General features: G+C 41.8%; 1 protein-coding gene across 1 annotated transcript in view; it reads left to right on the top strand.

The window, feature by feature from the left end:
- Window positions 1-20,599, top strand: part of CXCL13 (C-X-C motif chemokine ligand 13) — a 258,152-nt gene extending 237,553 nt beyond the window's left edge. The window contains exon 5 of the mRNA XM_069233603.1: window positions 20,401-20,599. Coding sequence (XP_069089704.1) covers window positions 20,401-20,431 — 31 coding nt within the window. The 3' untranslated portion in view covers window positions 20,432-20,599. The remainder of the gene's footprint in view (window positions 1-20,400) is intronic.
- Window positions 20,600-23,617: the final 3,018 nt, after the last annotated feature.

Below are 23,617 nucleotides of genomic sequence, written 5' to 3'. Positions count from 1 at the left end.
ATACTTTTCTTCACTACCTGGTGCCATGCTGACATCTCAAATTGACTAGAATAGCCTTGATTTTTTTTACATCGCTTGTGTTGATCTTGTAGGGCAGGGGGTTCCTAACCTTATGACTTCTGTGGAGCCCCACTTAATATTTACTAGAACCCGAGGACCTCCACTGAATCATTATTGGAATCCGGGGACCCCCCACTGAGCTATTACCGGACTAACGCATTTCATATCCCTGAATGTGAAATGCAGAAACAGCCACCAGAAATTGTTCTGCCTACAGAAAATAACTGTTCCAATGTTGCTCAGAGATTGTGACTGCGCTCCCCCTTGTCTATGTAGGACTTGACTTTTATATTGCCTATCCGATTAATACTGCTTTCCTAATTTAGAATGAGCAAACCCCATCAAAGTCCAGCAATTGGCCTCCAACCTTTTAGGATTGGATTGCTTCTTCTTGTAAAATGATCGTCTGCTCAAAGGAGTTTGCCCTTCCATCCATGCTCCTCTGGCGTGACCGGTGGAATCTGTGGCAACTACTGTCCATTCAGGCTGGGGAATATACATCTTTAAGAAGAATCCAGCAATGAGGTCAAACTCTCTTTGATGCATGGTTGCAATGAAAGTCTCTGATGAAAGTTTTGGGAAGTTAGAACCCAACTGGACAATTTGAAATTGGTCAGAATATCTATATGAAATCTTGAACAAGGAGCCCCACCATGACCCTGCATACCAGTCCACCTGGATTTGCAGCCTGAATCCTGCTGTCAATTATGTTTGCTTCATTATGGAAAAGATATGAGCTTTCATTTTCTGAGTCCTCTTTTCAAAAGCATTTCCTTTCCCAAACCTGTTAAAACAGTTTCATATAACCTCACATCTTGTTAAAGCTTTAGATACAACTTCTCCCAATTTATAAAGAACTGGTATTTCTCAAGGCTTTCTAGCACTGTGTCTCTGGCCTGAATAGTCTGCACATTTGAGGGGGAATAGAGTAAACACTTGTTCTGATATAAATGATTTCCTTTTTGTGAATCCAGTTCATCAACAGGAAAATATCACATTGGTAGATACCCTGAGAGATGACGTGTGACCAAATGTCAGAATGGCATATGAAAAAATCTGTTTCTCCAGAGCAAATCTGCAATACTTCTGATGGTTTTGAAGAATAAGAATGTGTAGCTAGGTATCCCAGAGATCACTGTTAACACAAGCTTTCTTGGAAGCCTTCTACACACAATCAATTCAAAATCAATCATCTTGTTCCATGGCGAAACTTTTTTTTCAATATAGTATTGGTCAAGGTCCACCTGAGTACTTCTCCATGAAAAAAAGAATAGCATACACCCTCCTTGTCCATATATAGGAACAACTATAATTTACTTTTCCCTTAGCAATGCAATTATACTTTCCACAGAGTTTTTTCCATTTAGGTATTTCTTGAGTTAGAAGTATGGCTGATGCCCACACTTGGAGGCATTGGCACAAAGTCTATTGCATAGACATGCTGAACAAAATTCCAAACTCAGTGATATGAAATGTCCTCTCCCCAAATTGATTCAAATTCTTTGTTCTGACCTATCACCAGACCACCATTCTCCAACGATGTTAGTTACATAAACAGGACCTCTGCTTCTGTGTAGATGGCTGAGATGTTGGTTCTGTGTTTTATTAGATTTCTTAGGCTGGAAGTGTTTTCTACAATAAGACCTCGAGGAATGATATTGTTTTTGCCAAACTTCAAACAGTGACAACTTGTTGAGGAATAACCTTTTCCCTTGTAGAGTAAAGCATGCTTCCAAACTATAAATGCTTTAGTGATCGTCTCATCCTGCTGTTCACTAAAAAGCTTCTTCCCCACAAATTGAATCTTCAAGAGGCTAAACAAATCTCCCTAAAAACCTGTTTCTACCTGTATAGCACTTGCCAATGTCTTAAAATTTGTTGCTAAGGATTTTGCAGTTTAGGCTCACATAGGTTCCAGCTCTCAAAATAAAATCATTACCTGCATAAGAATTTTTAAGAGCATTTTCAAACTTCTTATTTACTGGATCTGAAGGAAATTGTCCTCTGGATGTATGGAAGTACGACCAAGTATAGAGACTATTTTAATGGAATAAGACAAAACCTCACCTAGAGCTACAAAACCATAAATCCTCTGTAGAAAATGTGCAATGTTCATTAACTCCAGGTTGTGCATTTCTCTTTATTTGAAGGCCTTAGCCTTTTCATGCAGAGGTAAAGACAAACAGGATGGTTTTTCATATTGAGGGAAGACATGCTGAAAGTCATATTGTGAAGGCAGCTGTGGAAACCCCAGGTTTTTCTGAATGTGAATCAAAATTCAAAGAACCTTCTTCTGTCTATCATACTTCACTGTAGAAGTGGTACTAGTGTTTAGCGTGGCTTATCTATTGGAAGAAGAACCACTCCAATCCTGATCCTAGAGGGCCCAGCCACGGCGCTCCCAGGCAGACTGGGAGCCTGTGCCTGTTTTCTCCAGCACTGTGTGTTTGGCTGGCCTGAGGTGGCCGGCCAAACATAGACGAGCACTAAGGGGGAGTGCTGTGCACTCCCCCTCAGTGCTCATCACATCCCCTGGCCCTGGCCCTGCCCCTTTACAAGTAAACAATAATAAACACAGTTTATTATCATTTTCTTGTAAAGGTTTTGCAGCTACTGCTGCTGGGGGGGGGGCGATGCTCCTCCACCATAGCGGAGGAGCTGCCACTGAATATAGGTAACACAGATTCAGTTGTAATTGGCCAATCGGTCAGAGACTTGAATCACACAGACACTAGCCAGATATCTGTATATTCAGTTGAAAATCCCCATTGGTCTAGTGTTCAAGCAAAGGATGAAAACAGCCACAAATATGCTGGAGCTTGCAATTGTGATGTGAGAGGCCACACCCACTCTAATTAAGAGCCCAAGCGAAAAAGGAAAATGCATTGCAAGACTATGGCTCTCAGAGTGTCACTAAGGGTATGACCACATGCACAATTAGTGAATGTAGCCCCCTCAAGATAAAAAAGCTGGTGTTCTACCATAACTATGTTTTTAAGGGTCCACATGACTAACTCAATAAGGGCACCCTAACAAAGCTATTGAAGAGCCATGCACCGCTGGAGCACCTCTCTCGTGTGGACATAGAAGTACTTAAGTTTCTCCCTATCCAGGGTTACGAAGGCAGATGAGCTAAAAACCCTAACATGGGCTGCTGTTGAGCAGGCACACAAAGTCATCCAGGAAACAGAATGGTTCAGGAGGTAGTGAATAAAGATTTTTAAAAAACAAATGCATACCTCATGCAGTTATATAATGGGCCCTCATTGAGTGCCTTTGTAAAAGCTCCACCAAGAGAACATACTCTATACTGAGAAGCCCTTGTGGGGGAAGTGTAAACAATAACTCAGCCATGATCAGGATCCATCCTTCAACCACCAAGAATGTCAAAGAGCTTAAAATGGCCAATTCTATCAAGCTGACTAGTGGACAGATTGGACATGGCTGCCTTTGGTATTATCAACCAGGCTTAGGAATTGATCTTCAACCATGTTAAATCAGGTCCATCCACAACTGGTCTAAAATATGTTCATGGAACATGAATGGCTAAGCCATTTAATAGGTGATCCAAATGTAATGTCCTACTGACAACAATTCAATATAACAGTTTTGCAGGAAACTTGGAGTCTGACTTTGTTCCTGCTCAATGGGTACATTAAAATTACCAACTTAGTGCAAAACTCAAAGATCAAATGTAGGCCTAAATCGGGTTTGATGATTTGCATCTCATCAGACTTAACCATAAAAGCCAGTTAAATAAACGTTCAAGATTCATGGACCTAAGCACTACAATTAGAAAAGTGGTTATCAGGGGCCAGATTTAGTAACCTTTCATACAGTGCAATGCAGCTGCAACTGGTTGTGCTGTGCTGCATTGTGTGAAAGGGAGAGAGCAGAAATGCACCATATCTTCCGAGGTACTGCACACGTCTGCTCTCTCATAGACTGGTGCAATTCTGGCAGCATGGCACCAACGCAGACAACATTGCACCACAGTGCAAAGGTACCTGTGTTACAAGGGGATCAGTTTTGCGCAGAATGGGATTTGTAGGAAATTAGGTTACTGATGGACGGGGGTGAAATCCTACCAAGCAGTAACCACCCTTCCTGTCAGGGTGAAAACCTCAAATTAACACCTGTTTAACTGTGTGGTAGATTGGAGCAAAAGCAGTCAGGCTCAACGTAGAGGCAATAGTAAAGTAATTATGCAGCAATCCAAAGAAAATCCCATTCAAATTTAGAAAAATAGAGTAACCTTTAGTAACTTATTTGACACCAATACGACAATAATCCAAATGGTAGACATGGGCTCACTCTGCCACTGGAACCAAGCTATACTTGGATGAAGAGTCCTAATTAGGGCAAATCTGGCTCTAAGTTGCTTGTGTTCTGGTTCAGGAAGGACCTGGCCTGGCAGCTCAGGCTGGACTGTTCTAATGAGGAGCAGAGTTTAGGCTGATTTGCATCTGTCTGGGTCCAAACTGAGGAGGCATGGTGGGCGAGAAAACATTGAATTGGGATGCATCCCTGAGTGATTGCCAGTGGCTGAGACAAATTCAAGCATTCCACCCATCACCTTGTTGTTTTAGCATTTGGTTAGGAAGGACAGCAGCCATCAAAATGGCACTGCTTCCCCGACATATCTATTCCAAACACTTCTGATACCTCAAACTCCCACAATCATCTAACAATTTCAAACAGGCATTAATAATTTCATAGGGAGCAGGAGAAAACCAGAATAGCATGTGCACACTTAAATCTGTTTACATAAATGGGCAAGATTGTGGTGTCCTAAGCTGCACAATTGAGATTTTTGGTGGAATGAGGAAGAGAGAAACCTATAAAGCACAACTGTATTTCAGCCTCTTTATACCAAGAACCTCTCAATGGCTGATCATAGGCTAGCAAGAAAACACAGATTTCGGGGATTATATTCCTCCCCAATAACTAAAGCATCATTGGGCACACAAAACAATCCCAGTAAAAGGGAATTAATGACCTTTCCTTTAAACTTCATACCATTTTGGGACAACCCGGAAATCACCCCGGACTTGAAAAGGAGAGATCTGTGGGAACAGTAAGTGCCTAGCGCTGGGTTCTCTAAGTAATTTGAATGCATTTGGAAGGCATATGGTCTGTCTGAAACAGTTATCACTACCTCAAAACACTTTACTTTGCCCTTTAGCAACCAAGTAATCCTGGAGCCATTAGAGACCTGTTGGACCTTGCCCTTTTTGCAGGGTTATCCCCAAATGTTTGGCCTTCTTCTCCCATTTTTCTGAAACTCTATTTGTTGGCTTTAGGACTCTGGGCACTTTACCACTGCTAATAAGTGCTAAAGTGCATGTTCTCTCTCCCCTAAAACTTGACATAATTAGCTTACACCCATTTGACATATTTAATTTATCTCTAAGTCCCTTATAAAGTGGTATACCATGTACCCAGGGCCTGTAAATTAAATGCTCCTTGTGAGCCTGCAACCCTGATTGTGCTACCCACAGAAGTAGCCTTTTAAACTTTTCTGAGTCCTGCCACTGCAGTGCCTGAGTGTGTAGTTTACTGCTGCATTGACTTGGCAAGTCAAACTACTTGCCAAGTCCTAAACTCCATTTTTACTGCACCTATGTTACCCCTAAGGTAGGCCCTAGATAGCCCCATGGGCAGGGTGCTGTGTATGTAAAAGGTAGGACATGTATCTTTATGTTTTTGCATGTCCTAGTAGTGACAAACAGCCTGTTTCATTTTTCCCTTCTGTGAGTGCTGCTCCTCACATAGAATTGCATTGGTAATTCGCTTATTTATGTCTGAGTGGTCATTTCTGATCTGTGAGGAGTATCATGGGCATGTTTGGTATGTTTGGAATGGTAGTGTGAAATCCTGCCTATTGATGTAGTTGGATTTTACATTACTATTTTAGAAATGCCACCTATATCACCCCTAAGGTAGGCCCTAGATAGCCCCATGGGCAGGGTGCTGTGTATGTAAAAGGTAGGACATGTATCTTTATGTTTTTGCATGTCCTAGTATTGACAAACAGCCTGTTTCATTTTTCACTACTGTGAGTGCTGCTCCTCACAGGTTTGCATTGGTAATTCACTTATTTATGTCTGAGTGGTCATTTCTGATCTGTGAGGAGTATCATGGGTATGTTTGGTATGTTTGGAATGGTAGTGCAAAATCCTGCCTATTGATGTAGTTGGATTTTACATTACTATTTTTGAAATGCCGCTTTTAGAAAGTGGGTATTTCTCTGTGATTATAACTCTAGAGTTTTGCAGCCTGTCTCCAATCCATGTCTGGGACAGAGTGACAGCTATGCTTATTGATACTTTCCAGACAGCCATCACACAGGAACGGCCGGGTGTGGCAGGAGAGGCATCTGCATCCATCTTCATACTGATAGTCATCCTTGACTGGGGAGAGAGGGAGTTGTTCACACCTTACTTTTCAATAAGCTGTGTCCTGCCTTCACACAGTGCGCTGAATACCCCCTACTGACGCCTGGAAACAAGGCTAGATTGAAAGGGTTCCTCTGGAGTTAACCCTGAACAAAGGCATTCTTGAGTATAAGCACATGGCCTCTGCCCCCATGATTTATAGAGCAATTTTGGAACTGGGACTGCACCTTTGCCAGAAGGACTGCTGGATGGCAAAAAAGACTCATCTGGAAAGCTCGTCTATGGTTACTCTGCTACCTGCTGCTACTGGGTGGCATGAAGGACTTTTCTGCTTGTTGCCCTGCTGCCAGCTGCTCCCTGACTCTGGGTTCACCCAACACAACCAGAACTGCCAGAAGGAATCACCACCCTTTGTCTTTGATGTGCTGGCCTACTGCATCTCTGGTGCACCAAGTGCTCTCCCAGGTGCCCAGCATGGGGAGTGGGCTGGTTGCTGCCCCTGGTCCTGCTACTATAGCGCTTTATAACCCTTAACTTATGGTGGGCGCTTCATTTACCCTTGAATGCTGGACTACTCACACAGCACATGTTGAGTGCTGTATCTTTAATTAACCCTCTTCACTAAGAGGACACTGCATGCTGAGCCCTCCACTCATGTTTCCATGCTGTACCGGCTGTGGGGAGTACCCTGCTGACCGCATCAAGGAGAACATGGGAGTGCTTTTCCTTGGGAGCAGAGTGGCACAGGGTGAGCGCTGCATGCCCTCGCTCCAGTGAGATGATTAGACTGCCTCTCACCGGCCACACTGTGGAAACCCATCCACAGTGTCCCCATCAGCCAGACCGACATGCTAGATGCCACATTGCCCATAGAAGAGACCCTCTGTGTGGCCCCTCTCTCAGAGAGACATGCTGCCTGGATGACACCAGCAGCCCCAAACACACGGCCCACCAGATCAGCTTTCTGCACGGAAGCAGAAAGCCGTTCCACGTGCCTTCACGGGTAGTTCCAGTGCGGGCATAACTGACAGCGGCTTGGGAAGACCCCACAGGGTCCTGGACAAGTGTTACTTGGAGTGCTGGATGGCTGCCTCCACTAGCCAACCGCCCCTGACTACTCCCAAGCCCCTCCGTGCAAGAGAGGACACTGCACCCACGTCAGAAGAGACATTGGGGTGCCCACAAAGGTATTGGACTAGGCAGCTACACCACGCAGTCGCAGGCAGCTGCTGTCAACAGTTGAGTGCAAGGGACCGACTAAGGTCTCCAGCATGGCCTTGAAGTGTGGCTCCCCTTTGTCTGCATGTACCTTGAGGGCATTCATTTAGTCATCACCATACGGGGTGAGACTTCGACTGAGGCACCCCCACTTTGTTGGTTCAGGGAACCTCCTGATGTTACAGTAACTGGCATAATAGGCACTCCAGTGCCTCTGGGACCTACATGGGACCTCTCAATACTGATTAGCCCATAATAGGAGTGCAGAGGGACTGCATCCCCCTGATGTTGGTGGAGATGTTGTGATCCATGTTGGTATGGCTAAATGTGATGATTTATGTGTACTCATTCATTGTTGGCTGCATCTTTTCACTGTAGTATACCATTTATGCCTTGCCTTGTCAGGATAATGAGTAATATAGTGTGACTGCATAATATGCACAGTTATGTTTTCTTTCATGATGTTGGGCAACCTAACTATAGTTTCATGTTGCACTCATTGTGATGTTTGTGACAACGGACTAGTCACAAAGTAATCACTGATGTAGGTTGTATTGGTCTATGATTTATGTACAATGTACTTTATATTTTTGTAAAACATTGTGTGGAGCCTTTTTTGTGGAGCATTTATTGGGTTACTGGTATGAGTGTGTTGCGGAAACGCTTTACACATTGCCTCTGGAGATAAGCCTAGCTGCTCTTTGCCAAGATACCAGGGGGTGAGCACAGGTTATCTTCAGTGTGTCACTTACTCGCCCTGACTAGAGTGGTGGGTTGTGCCTGACTAAGGTGCATACCCCAGCCAACCAGAAGCCCCATTATAGCAAAACCTCATTGAATATGATAACTGGCCATTAGGAAAATATGTATACCCTGGATCTCTAACATATATAATGTGTTACTAATGGTGACTCTAATCAACAGACCCCCAGGAAGAAAGTGGAAGAACTAGGTAGAGAGCTAACAGGGTAACAATATTACAAACTATATGAGATAATACACAACGTAATCAGGAATGAAAAGAACAGAGAGCTTGTGCAAACTAGAGCTATAGTGGTACCAAACACTACAGGACATTCATGAATAAGGCAGAACAAAATCAGAGAAGTGCTGGAGGGGATACAAGGCAACAGGCTACTTCATACATTTACAGCGGCAGTGCCTGTAACTGCATACTTTCTCGAATGAATATTTTGAAATTGATACTATCTTTGCCATTACACTTCTCAGAGATCCAAAGGAAGTTCTCTTGTGGCATCCATAACCAGGAAACGTATTCTCCAAAATCCCTCGAAGGGAAACAACGTGCAGTAACACTGTGCTGCTATCCAGTTAAGCACAACTATTTTGAGACTGCAGTAGATTATGGCTTTGTAGAATATGAATCTACTGGCAGTGGAAGAGATCACAATGACAATTGACCGTATTTTGACCCCCTTCAATGATCATTGGGCTCCAAATTTTTTTAAAACAATTTTGAACTATATACCTGAAAGGAATAAAGAATTCACCTGTCCATAATATCTGAGGGTACCGCACATCATTTTCACAAAGCTTATCAGCATGCACAGTACTGACAACAAAAGGATGCCATAGCTGAAAAGATTAAATGGTGTTGGACAAATGGATCACTCCTCTATAAACAAGCATACAAAGGACAAGCAGCCAGGAATCAGTGGACTGTGGAACTAGGGTGTAGAAAAATTGTTGTCCCCCTCTGTATACTGATAACTGTTTCCCCAACTGACCTGAAAATATACGTAATGGTATGTATGGTGAAAAATAATAAAAAATGACAGAACATTAACCACTTGATTTTGGAGTTTTGTTGCAGCATTGATATAGAAGAGAAAAACTAACTACGATAACTGATTCTGAAGCACACATCTTCCTTACCAAACATTAATACAAATATGATGGAATAACATAACATCAATCAAAAGAAAAAGAATGGTATCACTGAAACAGATGCAGATTACTTTAACACATTATGTAGTCTCTCTGCCAAATGGGTGGTTTACAACCCCTTTTTTTAGAATGCTGGAACTTGGCAGGTGATTCTTCTTGATAGGAGTAGTTGAGCCACATGGTACGAACTCTGTAAGGCACGGAACAAGTCAAACCATGCTCCACATGTGTCCGTCTTCTAAAATCACTACATTTTGTCTAATATGTTTTATTTTGGAAAGGTTTGGAAGGTTGTCCTCCCCATTCTTGTTGTGTGACACTCCCACTTATCATACTATTGTTTGTATTCATCTTGATAGAAAGTTACTTTCTTTGCTACGTCATTTTGATCAATCACTCTCCTTCTCTCCCCGAATAACCACTTGGGAGCTAATTTGGAGCATGGTTTCCTTCTCTTGAGTAATTCAAATGATGAGAAACCTGTAACACTGTTTGGATTGGTGTGGTATGACCAAAGCATTTCATTGACAGATTGTTCAATAGGTTTACCCACAGCTTGTCCAATCTGTTTGCCCTTTCCACTAGACTATTATCGTTGGAACAATACAATGGAGTTTTACTATGCTGAATAGATAATCCTAACATGAAACTTTTCATTTTCTCAGACCAAATGGAACCCCCTTATCAGTGATAAGAGTTCTGGGAATTCCTGGATTCCTTCTGAAGCAAAAGTGTCAGCCAGAAATTCTATTAAGACTTTTGTGTTGACATTGGCTATAAAACGTATAGAAATCCAATGTCAATGATGGTCTATGAGTTTTAAGATGCACTTACTTTGGACACCCAAAACTTTGATGGGACCTACGATGTCTAGACCTAGTTTGTCCTAGGGACCTGCCGGCACACTGAGAGGAACAATGGAGCTTTATATACCTGTTTAGGTTTATCACTCACACAGCACGAACAGCCATTCCTTATTTTGTCCTCTACAAGAGAGTCCACACAAGGGAACCAATATTCTGCTTGGACTATTTTTGGCCAGGCTCCTTCCTAAATTACCCTCACGGGCTAAATTGACAATACGCTCTCTGACTTCTGAAGGTGGTGTTGTGTAGCTATTTTAGTCATAGCTCCATGCACGTTATTTTAGCATACTAGGCCTGCCACTGTGCATTTTAACCTAGATATATTTTATTCAGCTTCATTGTATTATTCTTACAATAGCCACTTTTGTGGTCTTGTTTTATTTCTCTCTATCTAACTGTTTTTGCCTAGGCCAGCACTATGTTCTCAAACAAGACATTCTTGCTCACTCTGTGCTTCGTTCAAGGCTGTAGTAAGATAGGTTGCCGGTGAACGTGGAAAAGGTTTTGTCTCTGACATTCATGGAAAACACACATCCTTACATAGTGACATTTTCTCAGAACATCGGCTGTTTTATTATATAAGTTCTTCCCTGTCCCTTACACGTTAGAGGGAGATTCCAGCCAGAGAACCACGACTGTATGCTGACTGCCGAATGCTCGCTACAGCTGCTTATGTAGACATCAGGCCTTTGCACAGTTATGGGGGATGATGTCTTCCCAGGGGAACATGAAGGGCAGAATTAGAGCTTAACATGCTGTGCTCTATTATAGCCTAGGTTGGAATTAGTCTATTGACTCTAGTGACAATATGGTAGCGTTATTTCTATGCTTCACTCTCCTTGTCACAATTCTAATCTTATCATGCTGTATCATCCTGGTTATTGCAGTAGGTGCTTTGCTATCTAAGATGCAGTTGTTTCATTAAAACCTCATTGAAACTTATACTCACTCTGTTTGTCATTGTGTATGTGAGACTAATGTAACTGAGAGAAACGGATGAGACCTGAGTGACCACGGTTTCCCTGAGAAATCAATGATGTCATGCGCTCGGCTGCCCAATCATCCTTGCCCTTGGGTAGGGATAAGGCACTGCTAGTTAGCCGGAGCAAAGCCTAGATTGGGGCGACAGGTGTCAGCTGTCGTGGGTAAGACTCAGTCTCCCACACCGCAGGCGATTCTGCCACTCAAAATCCAGTAGTCTCATTAGACTAATGAGAGCCTACGCGACAGTGGGACTAACCTCCCTGATTTAAAAATCAAATCACAACTTAGGCAAAGCTCATTTCTCACATTGCAATAAGGTTGCAGTTCTTTGGCTAGATCTCTGCTTTTTTCTGGACATTCTTTTAAAATATTTTCCTTCACAGATGACAACACCTTATCATTGAACAGGGCATTTTCCCATTCAGTTTTCATAAGGGCTGGTACTGACACAGACATTATAGGCATCTTGTGATCATTATTATCACAGTTTTGATGTAAAGGCATTCTTGACAGAAAGTCAGCTGCCTTGTTTCTTTCACTTTGGACAGACACCATTTTATAATGGTAACTTTGCACGTCAAAAAAACATTTTCCAATTCTTGGTAGCTCTCTCTAAGTCTTTTGTGGAAAAGACTGAGCCCAATGATTTGTCATCTGTTCTTAGATCAAAAGATAAACTCCAAAGATAAAATTTGAAGTGGTTGATTGCCCAGAAACAAGCTAGAGCTTCCTTCTCAACATTGGCGTAGTTCTAATCACTATCTTATATAAGAGTCTCTGAGGCAAATACTTTCTTCTCACTCCATGACTTGTGAAAGAGTTGCACTGAGCTCTTTGTTACTGGCATGGGTGGTCAGTATTATTTTCTTCTTGGTGTCAAATTTAGCATTGCTGGGAGCACTGGTTATGTCATTTTCTATCTTCTCAAATGATTCTGCCTGTTCCATATTCCACTCAAAATGAGTACCTTTTTAAGCAGAGCTCTCATTGCTTGCACAATGCCAGCAAAATTTCTTACAAATTGAGCCATGTTTTCTGCCAACCCCAAAAAGGAAGTAACTTTTTCTTTATTAGAAACATCTACAAGGCTTATTCTGGGTTTTATGCCTTCACTGGAGATTTTATGTCCCAAAAATCTACCAATCTTACATTTGTTTTTCTCTAGAGTTAGTCCTCCCTCACACAACTTATTGAGTACTTTTCTCAAGTTGTTGTCATGTTTGCGTTCTCTGGACCCATAAACCAAGATAGCATCTCAGTAACACTTTACCTTATGAGTCTCTCTTAAAAATTGCTGCATTATTCTCTGAAATCCATCTGCTGCAGAGGCCAGACCAAATGGCATTCTTAAAACTTGCATGTACCAAATGGAGTGGTAAACAAGGTCAAAGGTTGAAACTCAGGGTGCAGAGCAACTTGATGACATGCAGAAGATAGGTCAAGCACACTAAAATACTTGCCGTCATGTATGAGATTTAACATTTCAGTAATTCTAGGGAGAGGATATCAGTCTAACCATATATTACCATTTAAACCTCTTAAATCAGTGAATAAGCAGATCTCTTTTCCCCCGTTCTTGGGCATAAGGACAATAGGGGCCAACCATTCTGAGCATTCAGTCATCCCTATAATAACTCTGTGTTCCACCAACCTGTCCAGTTCTTTCTTAAGCAAATCTCTCATAAGTAAAGGAACTTTTCTTGTTTTATGTACCACTGGTAACACATTCATTTTAAGTTTAAATCGGTGCATAACATCTTTCAACAGTCCCATTCTTTCTGTAAACACCCCTGAAAATTGGTCGCATATACCAGAACCCACAACTGATTTATCAACCAGCAACACTTGCTCCTTATTATTAAGGTTTAATTTGATTCCTAGGCCTTTCTGGTGATTCCACCCCAATAAATTGGATCCTCGTTCAGTGGCATAAATCTTAACTACAGTGTGTCTATCTTTGAACGTGATCTGCATTTTAACCATGCCCCCTAAAGGAATGGTATCTTAATAGTCCCTCCTGGTTTGATATCATGAGCTTCTAAGTTATACTTATCTCCCAATTTCATGTGAAAGGTTTAGCTTTCTATGAGGGCATAAGGTGAACACGAATCAGCAATAACTGTTACCATTACCCCATCTAATAAGATGTCACAAGTGGGGCACAAAGTTTTGCATCAGATTCTGTTGCTTTGACTTGGAAAATTAATTGTACTTTATCACAACGTATGTCTTCCTCTGTGTTCTCTAACATGTGTACCTTGCATACCTTAGCAAAATGTACCCTTTTATTTCATTTCTTGCATAAGACTCCTCTTGCAGGACATTTGGGACTGTTAGCAAGATGAATATTATAATCACATCTGAAACACTTCAACTTATTGTCTCCTTTACCTGTAGTGTGAGTTGACTGAGTTTACTTTACTTTACACACATTTTCTACTTACCTTAACATATTTCCCTCATTGGTTGATATCTCTGTGTCTCTTAGCCTTTTCATTTCTTTAACATATATTGCAGGGTACTCAGTACTCCCAACGATGTTAACCGTTTCAGAAAGGGAAGGATTTAGGGATAACAATTTATCTTGCACTATATGATCATTGTTGCACCTTATAAATTGATCTCTTATCAAACAGTCCATGAGAACACCAAATTCGCAAGTAGCAGAAAGCCCTTTTAACACAGCAACATGTCACAACATTTTTGTCCTTGCCTTGTGCTCTACTAAATAATTTGTGTCTCTCTAGCACACCATTAGTAGATTCTTTGAAATGACTCTCCAATTTATCAAGGATAGTTCAAAAAACATATTCATCCTCTTCACCACAAGTTTCATCAGGACCATGTTCTACGGTGTCTTTGTGCACTTTTCTGCCTTGAACCTCCAAGCTATGCAACAAGATGTGTTGTTTGCCCATAGATGAGAATTCTTCCCCACATATTGCTATCAAATATGAATCAAACATTTTAACCCACCTCTGCCATGACAAATTTGGTTCCCGAATTTCATTTAAAAATGGTGGAAGCTGGTTCATACTGACTTCAGCCACGGGCCTCCATGCAACCAACCATACTATGGGGGTTATTCTAACTTTGGAGGAGGTGTTAATCCGTCCCAAAAGTGACGGAAAAGTGACGGATTTACCACCAGCCGTATTACGAGTCCATTATATCCTATGGAACTCGTAATACGGCTGGTGGTATATCCGTCACTTTACCGTCACTTTTGGGACGGATTAACACTCCTCCAAAGTTAGAATAACCCCCTATATAAAAAATAACCTAGCAACATAGTAACAGCACAGCACACAAAGAAAATATTCCAAAAGCAGTTCAAAAAAATCTTTCTCTCCCTTAAGTTTCCAAGGAAATAGCAAGTTCACATAAAATACGACCTAAACTTCCTTAGATAACACAAAGGATCAAATATGAGGACTTCAATGAGATTAGAAATGCCACAATAAAACTAACACGTCAAAATTCCCTAAGTACGGAAATACATGGAGCACATAAGATAATAGTTCACACAAGTCCACTTTAAAATAAATATCACCTGGAAGTACCACATGTTCACTGTAAAATAAATGTCACCTGGAAATACCATACGTTGTCATGTGGAGCGAAATGGCTGGATTCCAGCCACACACTTGCCTGCCGTGCACACCAAAGGACTGCGCCAGAAATGTCTCTGAAGAGGAGGCAAGGTCTATTCTGGAACTGAATTCTTCAAAATCATCACACACATCCAGCAGAAGTCAGCACAGCAGTGCCTGCCACAGCATAAAAGCATTCCAACACAGGAAGAACATAGCGATGACCATAAATTATTCACCCAATAACATTGAGTGAAAGTGAGCTGTAGAGGATTATGCAGAGCAGCCTGCTTAATATTCTGAATGCCGTCTACAAAAACTCCAGGAAAGACCACATCACCAGAGTACCAGGAGACAGGCGAGAAAACCTCTTGTCGGTGGAGATGCACAGCTGCCCCCTACACAGCATATCCCACCTTTGTTGTCATAATATTGAAGAAATTATGAATCAATGAAAAGGTAATAAATAGATTTATTAAGTCACTCTACAGGCGATCCCCAGCTCGCCTAGCTGAGGCTCCTGGGACAGCTCACACTGTCCCTCATGCCAACATTCTATCATGACCTTCGGCCCAACAGTCTAATGGTAGAATCCAAGGGGTAGGAAAGGAGGAGGGAGCAGGGAAAGAGAAGAGGGTGCTAACATTGGCAAGAATAATTTGTCAGAAAATGCAGGAAAGCTTTATCACTGTGATTTTAACACTCACCTATAAACCCTTCTATGAGGTCCACTGTAATACCCTGTCTCCTGTGTTGCTGTTTTGTTTCTACCCTTCCCTTTAGCCCATCCTTCCACAATGTGTCTGTCAAGTTCTCCGGTGTTCATTCTGTATCTTCAGCATTATTTCCCACAGAGAGCAACATTTTTTCCTGTAATCCTTTGTAGTGAAATATTCTTGCCTATAAATGACATTACAAAGTTCACCACATTATCTTACCTTACTGCCATACACCTGCTGCTCCTCCTCCTCTTTGCCCTACTCCTGACAACCTACTCATTTATCTGTTGCTAGCCTGTCTGTCACTAGCTACTCCATGGAGATTGAACAAGTAAGCTCTTAGCCAACTTCAAATCCTTCACCTCTCTAGAGTCCACATTTCCTTGCGTACAGTTGTCCTCTGTGAACAGCATAAAACTAGTTCACTCAAAAGTCACAATAACTTCAGATGTATTGGCTGACATCCTGTCAGTTAGTTACATTCACCACTTCCTCTTTATCAACTCCAAATGTCACCTTCTTGTTGCTCAGGCCTTGTCCAAAATTCTTACCCCCAGGACCAATGGCAAACAATGCAGTGATTGTGCTTTTTCCAGTCATCCAGCCAGTGCACTGTACTTCAATTTCCCTTCCAGTAGAGATTGAAACCTCCTGCACATAATGCATCAGAAAACAATTCCACCATCTAAGTGAACAGATCCACAGCCACATTGACATTTAGTGGCATCCCGAAAGAAAATAAATTAATTTCAGCATGAGATGTGGTTCTGTTGCCCTGCACATGGTAAACACCATTTGTTTTTGTTTTTAAATCCTTGCCCAGAGCAACTATCTTGCATGCAAAGTTCAAGTGACTTAGGGCCTGTTGTAGCTTCATTAGGTCACACTATTTCCTGTTTACCGGTTCAAGTAACAGTGTCGTCAAACCCTGTAACTTTTTAGCAGGCAAGCGGGACACCACAGCAACAGAGTCCAACGTAATGCCAAGGAAAATTATACATCTGCTAGCCATCCCTTGTCCCTCTTATTCTCATGTCTAAAGGCGCTTTAAATTCAGTGGCTACCTTTTCCCTCATATGCATTAACTGCCTATATTAGTTATGACCTTCCACTCTACCTCCCAGAACACAATCATCAAGGTTGTGCAGCACTTGCTTAGAGCCAAATACAATTTCCACCATTTATTCTAGAAATTAGATGGAAGTTTCAAAAATAGCACATGTAAGAGAGCAGCCCATCAACACTGCTGTGTCAACAAAGATCTTTCCTGAAAAAGTAATCAATAACTGCTGACTATCATTAGCTGACTTATTTGTCAGTTTGTTCCACCTTGACCCACCACTCCACATTACTGAAGCATGTAAAGGTCCTCATCAATACTGGAATAGAAAACTAAGCAAGCGCTCTGATGGATATAGTCAGTAACTTAGCCACCTCCGTGTTACTATAGGTAGTGAAACTGTCTGAGTTCTACATTTGCCTTCTTCATAACCACACCTGGCAGCAAGGTGAAACGTTTAAGGAGCAGGATCGCACAGAAAGCCCCCCACTCCATCGTCGGGCATCCTTGGACTTATTTCATTATATATAATCTTTAATCTTTGGTCTTTTTTGTGAAATACTAAAACCAACTTGAAAACCCTTCTCTCCATATATGTCACCAGCCAATCAGAATATTTTTAAGCGCCGATGCGTTGCTGCCTCCTTACCTGAAAAACTGACCTTTGCCCCACATCCCTCTCCAATGTTGCCTAGCCCTAAAAAAGGATCCAGTTCCCTGGCTACTGAAACATTCAATGAGAAGGTGTTTCACTTCATATTTTAAACTTGCAGAGGAACTGATTCCATGCCCCTTTCTTCATTCTCCAGATTGCGCCAAGAACTAGGTTCTTGGCCTGACCCCCTTGTTCCCTTCCTGAGGTGGGCAACCTGAAATGGGCATATATGGAAACTTAAGTCCAATCACCATGTGCACTGTTGGTTTGGGCAAGTGTTGGCATTAACAATTAAAGATAAAACTTGTTGTGTAACCTGCCTCAGGGTTTTGATGAATCCAAGCTCCCCCATGCACGGGACTGTTCAACATACCTGAGCCATGATAGTCCCCCAAAACAGACCTCTGCTTTCATGATAACACCTAAATAGTTTAACAGACCTATACTGCTTTCCATGTATTTTCCCAAAAATGCCATTATGAATGAATGCTGCTGTCCCTGTGTTAACGTGATTAGGCACTTTTTGAAAGATTCATTTTGTCAGTCTTCAATTGCCCTTTTCACTGTCTCACTTTGTAATAGTTAAAAAATGTCAGCAAATTTACTAGCCCATATTTTGACTTTTGTGCCTGCAAGTGCCCCCCAAAGATGCCAATGGAGAACACTGTCGCCGCTGCTTCCTTTTCACATGTAAAAAGAAAAAGGGAGCACACTGCCTCGCATTCAAGCGGAAAATAGCCCCAAGGCATCATGGTAAATGCAGTCATTTAAATATAAAATCGAGAATTTTTCAAACAATGATTCACCCTAAGTAGGTGCAGCAAGTGCTGTTCCTTTTCACATGTATTGTCTTTGGAGCTTTTGTCATACCATTTTTCTTGAATTGTCAGTGTCCCTTTTATTTCTGGCCTTGCTTCCACCGTCTTCAGACACATCAGCTCCAGTCCGCTTTTTCTGAGCATCCACCATAGTTACCCCAGTTACTTCACTTTCTCAAGACTGTGTTGAAAATCTGAACGTTGTATCTGTAGATGTCTTTGATTGGCTCATCTTTTCAGGAGTCCCACCAGGCATGCTATAAAATCTGGGAAATGAAACCCATACTATACTTCCCAGTCTCGCCACAACCTGCCCTGCTAAATATGACCTTTCCACATTCAGTGGACTCTCCTGTCCCCACACATCCTCATAACCACCCCCATGCTCTGGACAATCCTTCAAGCACAACCGAACTTCCAGACTACCAGGGTCTCTTCTCATCAGCCTATTTCTCTATAGCACCGTTTTCTGAGATAGCTGCTTCTTCTCTGGTCAAGCAGCTGCAACTACCGCCCCCATCTTTTCCTGTAGTGCTGCAAGCCGATGTCCCGGCAAGTGCTCCTCCTCATTAGGATACTTGATCAGAAATGGGTGCATTCCCTGACTGAAGGGCATGCCCCAAACCCCATTTCACTGGGCCACAACTAGCTACCTTAATTCCCATTGCAGCACTTCTGGCCTTCCTTTCCAACCTGTTCTGTGGGACACCAACTGTTTCTGTCCAGTTGTCTCTGTCCTCTTGTCCTGTGGGGTCTACCCTTGCTACCTCTGCTCTTCCATTCGTGCCCCCATTATGGGAGCAAGCACCCCTCGGCCTACTCTACTCTTGTGATCTGTTTGCCCCTCCTCCAGCCACATTCTTGTTCTTAATTGGACTCCTTCCATCGTCCATGTTAGCTGGCTGTGACCCTTCAGCATGCAGGGCCAACCTGCTCACAGGTTGGTCCTTTGGGGTCCATCCCCTGAGCCCTGAGTTCAACTTCACCCCTCACCTGTCATGGAATTGACACTTACAATAGATGTTTTGGGGACACACGTGGACGCTTCCCACTTAGGGCTACCCCTGATGCCTTGTATCACAGGGACCCATCACAGTGAATCTCCATGATGGCCTGTACGTCTTTAAGGGCTAAGTGTCGCTCACTGCCATCCCTTTCTTCTTTATAGAGAGGGATTTATTAAATCCATGTGTCTAAAACACAGTTTAAGTAATGATGCGGTGACCTGCATCATCTCTTCGATGTCCACGTATGATGTACGGATCTCTCCCCAGAATTCGTTACACATCAGTTGCTAATTCCTCTTTACATAATCTTGCCGTCATTTTATTTTATCACCACTTGTTTAGGCACCACAATGATTGCATTTGTGTGCAATAATAAAATTTAGTTCCCTTGTTTTCTGACCGAACTGCAATACGCATATTTTAAAAAGAAAATCAGGGAATATTGTTCATAGACAAGCACACATTATCAGTATCAAGGGTGGGCCTCAATTCGAGTGACTTGTTTTTATACCAGTTATTTCTCTCTTCCTTCCTAAACTACCAGTAACTGGGGTTTCAGTAATTCATGAGGAGGAAATAACAGGTATTGTAACTTTTTACTAAATAACATATGATCAGAGTTTGCATACAGATTCCCTCATGTTTTGTTTTTGTATTTCATCTCGATGTTTCACCTACTTGCATCAGGTAAAATTTCTGAGTGAAATATCCTAAAAAAGAGGTGTTCCCTCTAATCCTACAATTTTGATGTGGCCATTAACTTCGTTTAACGGCCACATCGAAATTATTGAGGCTCTTATAATTACTCAAATAGTTATTTTATCATTTAAAAGTACAGGAATTTTATGTAATCCCAACTCACATTGCTCCATGAAAGCACAAACTACATGACCTAACACGCCATCGATCAGATGATGATTAAAATGTTAAACTGGACTACAAAGCATATAAATTGTGTCAATAATGCAGTGGCACTGTAGTTTTTTAAAATGAGTTTGCATAGTTGAAACGTGCAGCGCGTGCTGGTTATGCCAGTCTCATTTACCTTGCATCGCAAATTCTTTGGTGACGTTAATAATACTTTTCCTTTGTATATGTTTATTTCCATTCATAGGAAGAAAAAACGGCATGAACGTTCTAAGTGAAGATTGGCTGCAACATGATTTGTGTCGTGAATTTATAGAGGCAACAAGGCAGTGTCTATTTAACCGAATTCTGAGACTAATATGTGTTTCGCGAAAGCAATGCACTGTAATTGTCCTTTCATTCGTACATGCACAGTGAACTGATTTCAGAATAAAATCAATGTTTGTAAAATGCATAAGTGAGTCTTTTGAAATTGTGTTAGCTACAAAAGAAGGAGGGGAAAGGGCAACCTGAAAGATATTGGGCAGTGAAATGAGAGCAGCAAAGCAAGAACGTCTTTCCCCTGCAAATCCATCCATGCATGGAGTTATCCTTCTCTGGGAAATATTATTTAAAAATTACGGAAGCCCCCATCCAATAACAAGTTACAAGCTTCCTTATGGGGTTCCTTCTCACTTTGGCTTGGGCCTTTGACACCAGGTAGGGTCATTCACAGAGCTCTTTAGGAGGGGGGTTATTTTGAAAAAGGTGTTAGAAACAGTTCTTTTCTCTTATATTCTCTTCTGGAGAAAGAGTAAGCATAGAAAAGCTAAAAGTGCATAGGGGTAGGTAGAGTGATTTTCTTTATTGTGACCAACTTGTCGCATGAAAAAAGGGAAACAGGATGGACTGCTGTGATGCTAATCCCTGACAGCAGTCTCCATGTTTCTGCCCACAGTGAAGTCTACCAACATCAGGGACATTCATCAGAATTAGTTACCTATAGTCAGTACTACACTACAGGTGCTCAATGCAATGTCAGCTAAAAGATTCAGGAAAATAAAAAATGTTATCTCAACACTAGTATGGTACATTGGACGTCTTGACCTGCCCTAAGAGAGTAGAATAACATACTTTCATTGGCTCTCTACAGAGATAAGTTTCCTATTAGAAGAAAAAAAATAGAAATCACATGATTCCATTCAGAGGTCAGAACAATGCAGTAGTGCCCCATTATTATTGTGAATATCCTGCAGTCACATATAGGAGAAAAGTGCTTGCCAATCCTATTGTAATGCTCACACACAAAGGATGCGAAGACTTCTAGGCATCACTACTTATGATGTTACATATGGAGGTGCGACAGGGAACAAGCAGTCTTGCCAGTTTGCCTGATTGCAATAAAGCTATGTAAGCATTGGATACCACCAGAAGGGCAATAGAAATGGATGCAATTATTGGCAATGTCAATAGGTCTGGCTTCTGAATGGAAGTGCCTTATGTGCTAATGATGGGAGTAGACACTAAGTCATCATACGTGCACTTGGTCACGCATCATTGCACTCATACATCGATTCATCAATAAAGTGACTCATCCTTCCTTTCACCATCTACCACAATTGTAATAAAACTTGCTCAATAACGTATTCAAGATAAATTTAAATTAGAAATGTTGAAAAAAGAAAACATGCTGTCTTCTAAACATGCAGACACACGTTGGCAATAACAAAACTAAACACAGAAAAGAGTGTCCATCTTACAAAGGTATTGTATATAGTCTATCATTGTTTAAAAGTTCAAGCATGACTGCCACATTTAGAACCAATGTGTTGGCCATCTTGGAATGGTAAAACAATGACACACTATGGACAACATTTAGGAAAGTACCGTCTTCCTTGACACGTTACCCCCATTTTTACCTGTATGTCAGTATATTTTTGCCAGTCTCACTGGGACCCTGCTGGTCAGGACCCAAGTGCTCATAGTTTATGGCCTCATGTGTGTCTGTATAGTGCTTGACTGTGTCACTGAGGCTCTGCTAACCAGAACCTCAGTGCTTATGCTCTCTCTGCTTTCACATTTGTCACTATAGGCTAGTGACTTCATTTACCAATTTCAATTGGCACACTGGACTCCCCTTATAAATCCCTAGTATATGGTACCTAGGTACCCAGGGCATTGGGGTTCCAGGAGATCCATATGGGCTGCAGCGCTTCTTTTGCCACCCATAGGGAGCTCAGACAAACCCTTGCACAGGCCTGCCATTGCAGCCTGCGTGAAATAATGCACACGTTATTTCACAGCCATTTTCACTGCACTTAAGTAACTTATCAGTCACCTATATGTCTAATGTTTACTTGCTGAAGGTTAGGTGCAAAGTTACTAAGTGTGAGGGCACCCTTGCACTAGCAAAGGTGCCCCCACATAGTTCAGGACCATTTCCCGGGACCTTGTGAGTGCGGGGACGCCATTACACGTGTGCACTACATATAGGTCAATACCTATAGGTAGCTTCATAATGGTAACTCCAAATATGGCAATGTAACATGTCTAAGATCATGGCATTGTCCCCCATTCCAAATCTGGTATTGGGGAGCCAATTCCATGCATCCTAGGGGCTCCACTATTGTCAGGAATCCCCAGGGTGCCTCCTGCGTTATCTGTCAGCATCCCCAGGGATTAGGGTTAAATCATATCTCTGTTCTTGGTTAAAACTTCATGTTTCTAAGTAAACATAATGTGCTGTGTTACACATTGGTTTTATCAATGCTTGTTTTACCAATGCTTGTTTGCTAATCTGAGCAGGTGTAGACATGTGCTTCTAATTAGGTGTGGTGTACACATGTGCTTCTAATTGGGTGTGGTGACTCATCCACATGTGGACACTCAACTGCTTTCCTGATTGACTATAAATAGCAGAGTGAAGCATGCCTCCCTGCTTGGCTTTGTTTTGTTTCCTGATCTCAGCATCTGATTTGGCAGTCCAGCCCCTGCTTTCATCCTCGTATTCAGGACTTTTGAGACAATCATTCCTCCAGCACTCCAGAAAAGACTGCAGCTAAGTGACTAGTATTCTCCAGGGAGGTTGTTCTTTGAGCGCCGCTGTTTCCTAGAACAGCTGGTGTATTTCAGACCTCGTATTTTGGCAGAGTGCTTATCTTGAAGAGACAAATGCATTTCTGAACATTCTACATTATTATTGTAGTTACTTGCCTAAATGTGCTTCAGTAAATCTGCTTGAGCTCAAGTACTACAAAAAGTGGCAGAGCAATTTTAAAAGAGCATTTACGTGACTTTTCTTTCTCTAATAGCATAACTCTTGGATTCAAATTGTGTAATTCATGCCTGTGTTTCAGGTTTGAAGAATTTGCTTTTGAAGGGTTTTTCACACACACATTGAAACCAAACCAAACTGTGCCACCCTAATTGTTTAAACCCAAAGTGGACATTTGTATTTTTTGGATTGTTTTTGTTCCTTTTAGTTT

Source organism: Pleurodeles waltl, chromosome 1_2, assembly GCF_031143425.1.
Source record: "Pleurodeles waltl isolate 20211129_DDA chromosome 1_2, aPleWal1.hap1.20221129, whole genome shotgun sequence".
In the NCBI taxonomy this organism is placed as follows: Eukaryota; Metazoa; Chordata; class Amphibia; order Caudata; family Salamandridae; genus Pleurodeles; species Pleurodeles waltl.
The sequence above is the reverse complement of the archived record's forward strand: the minus strand, read 5'-3'. Positions and strand labels throughout refer to the sequence as shown.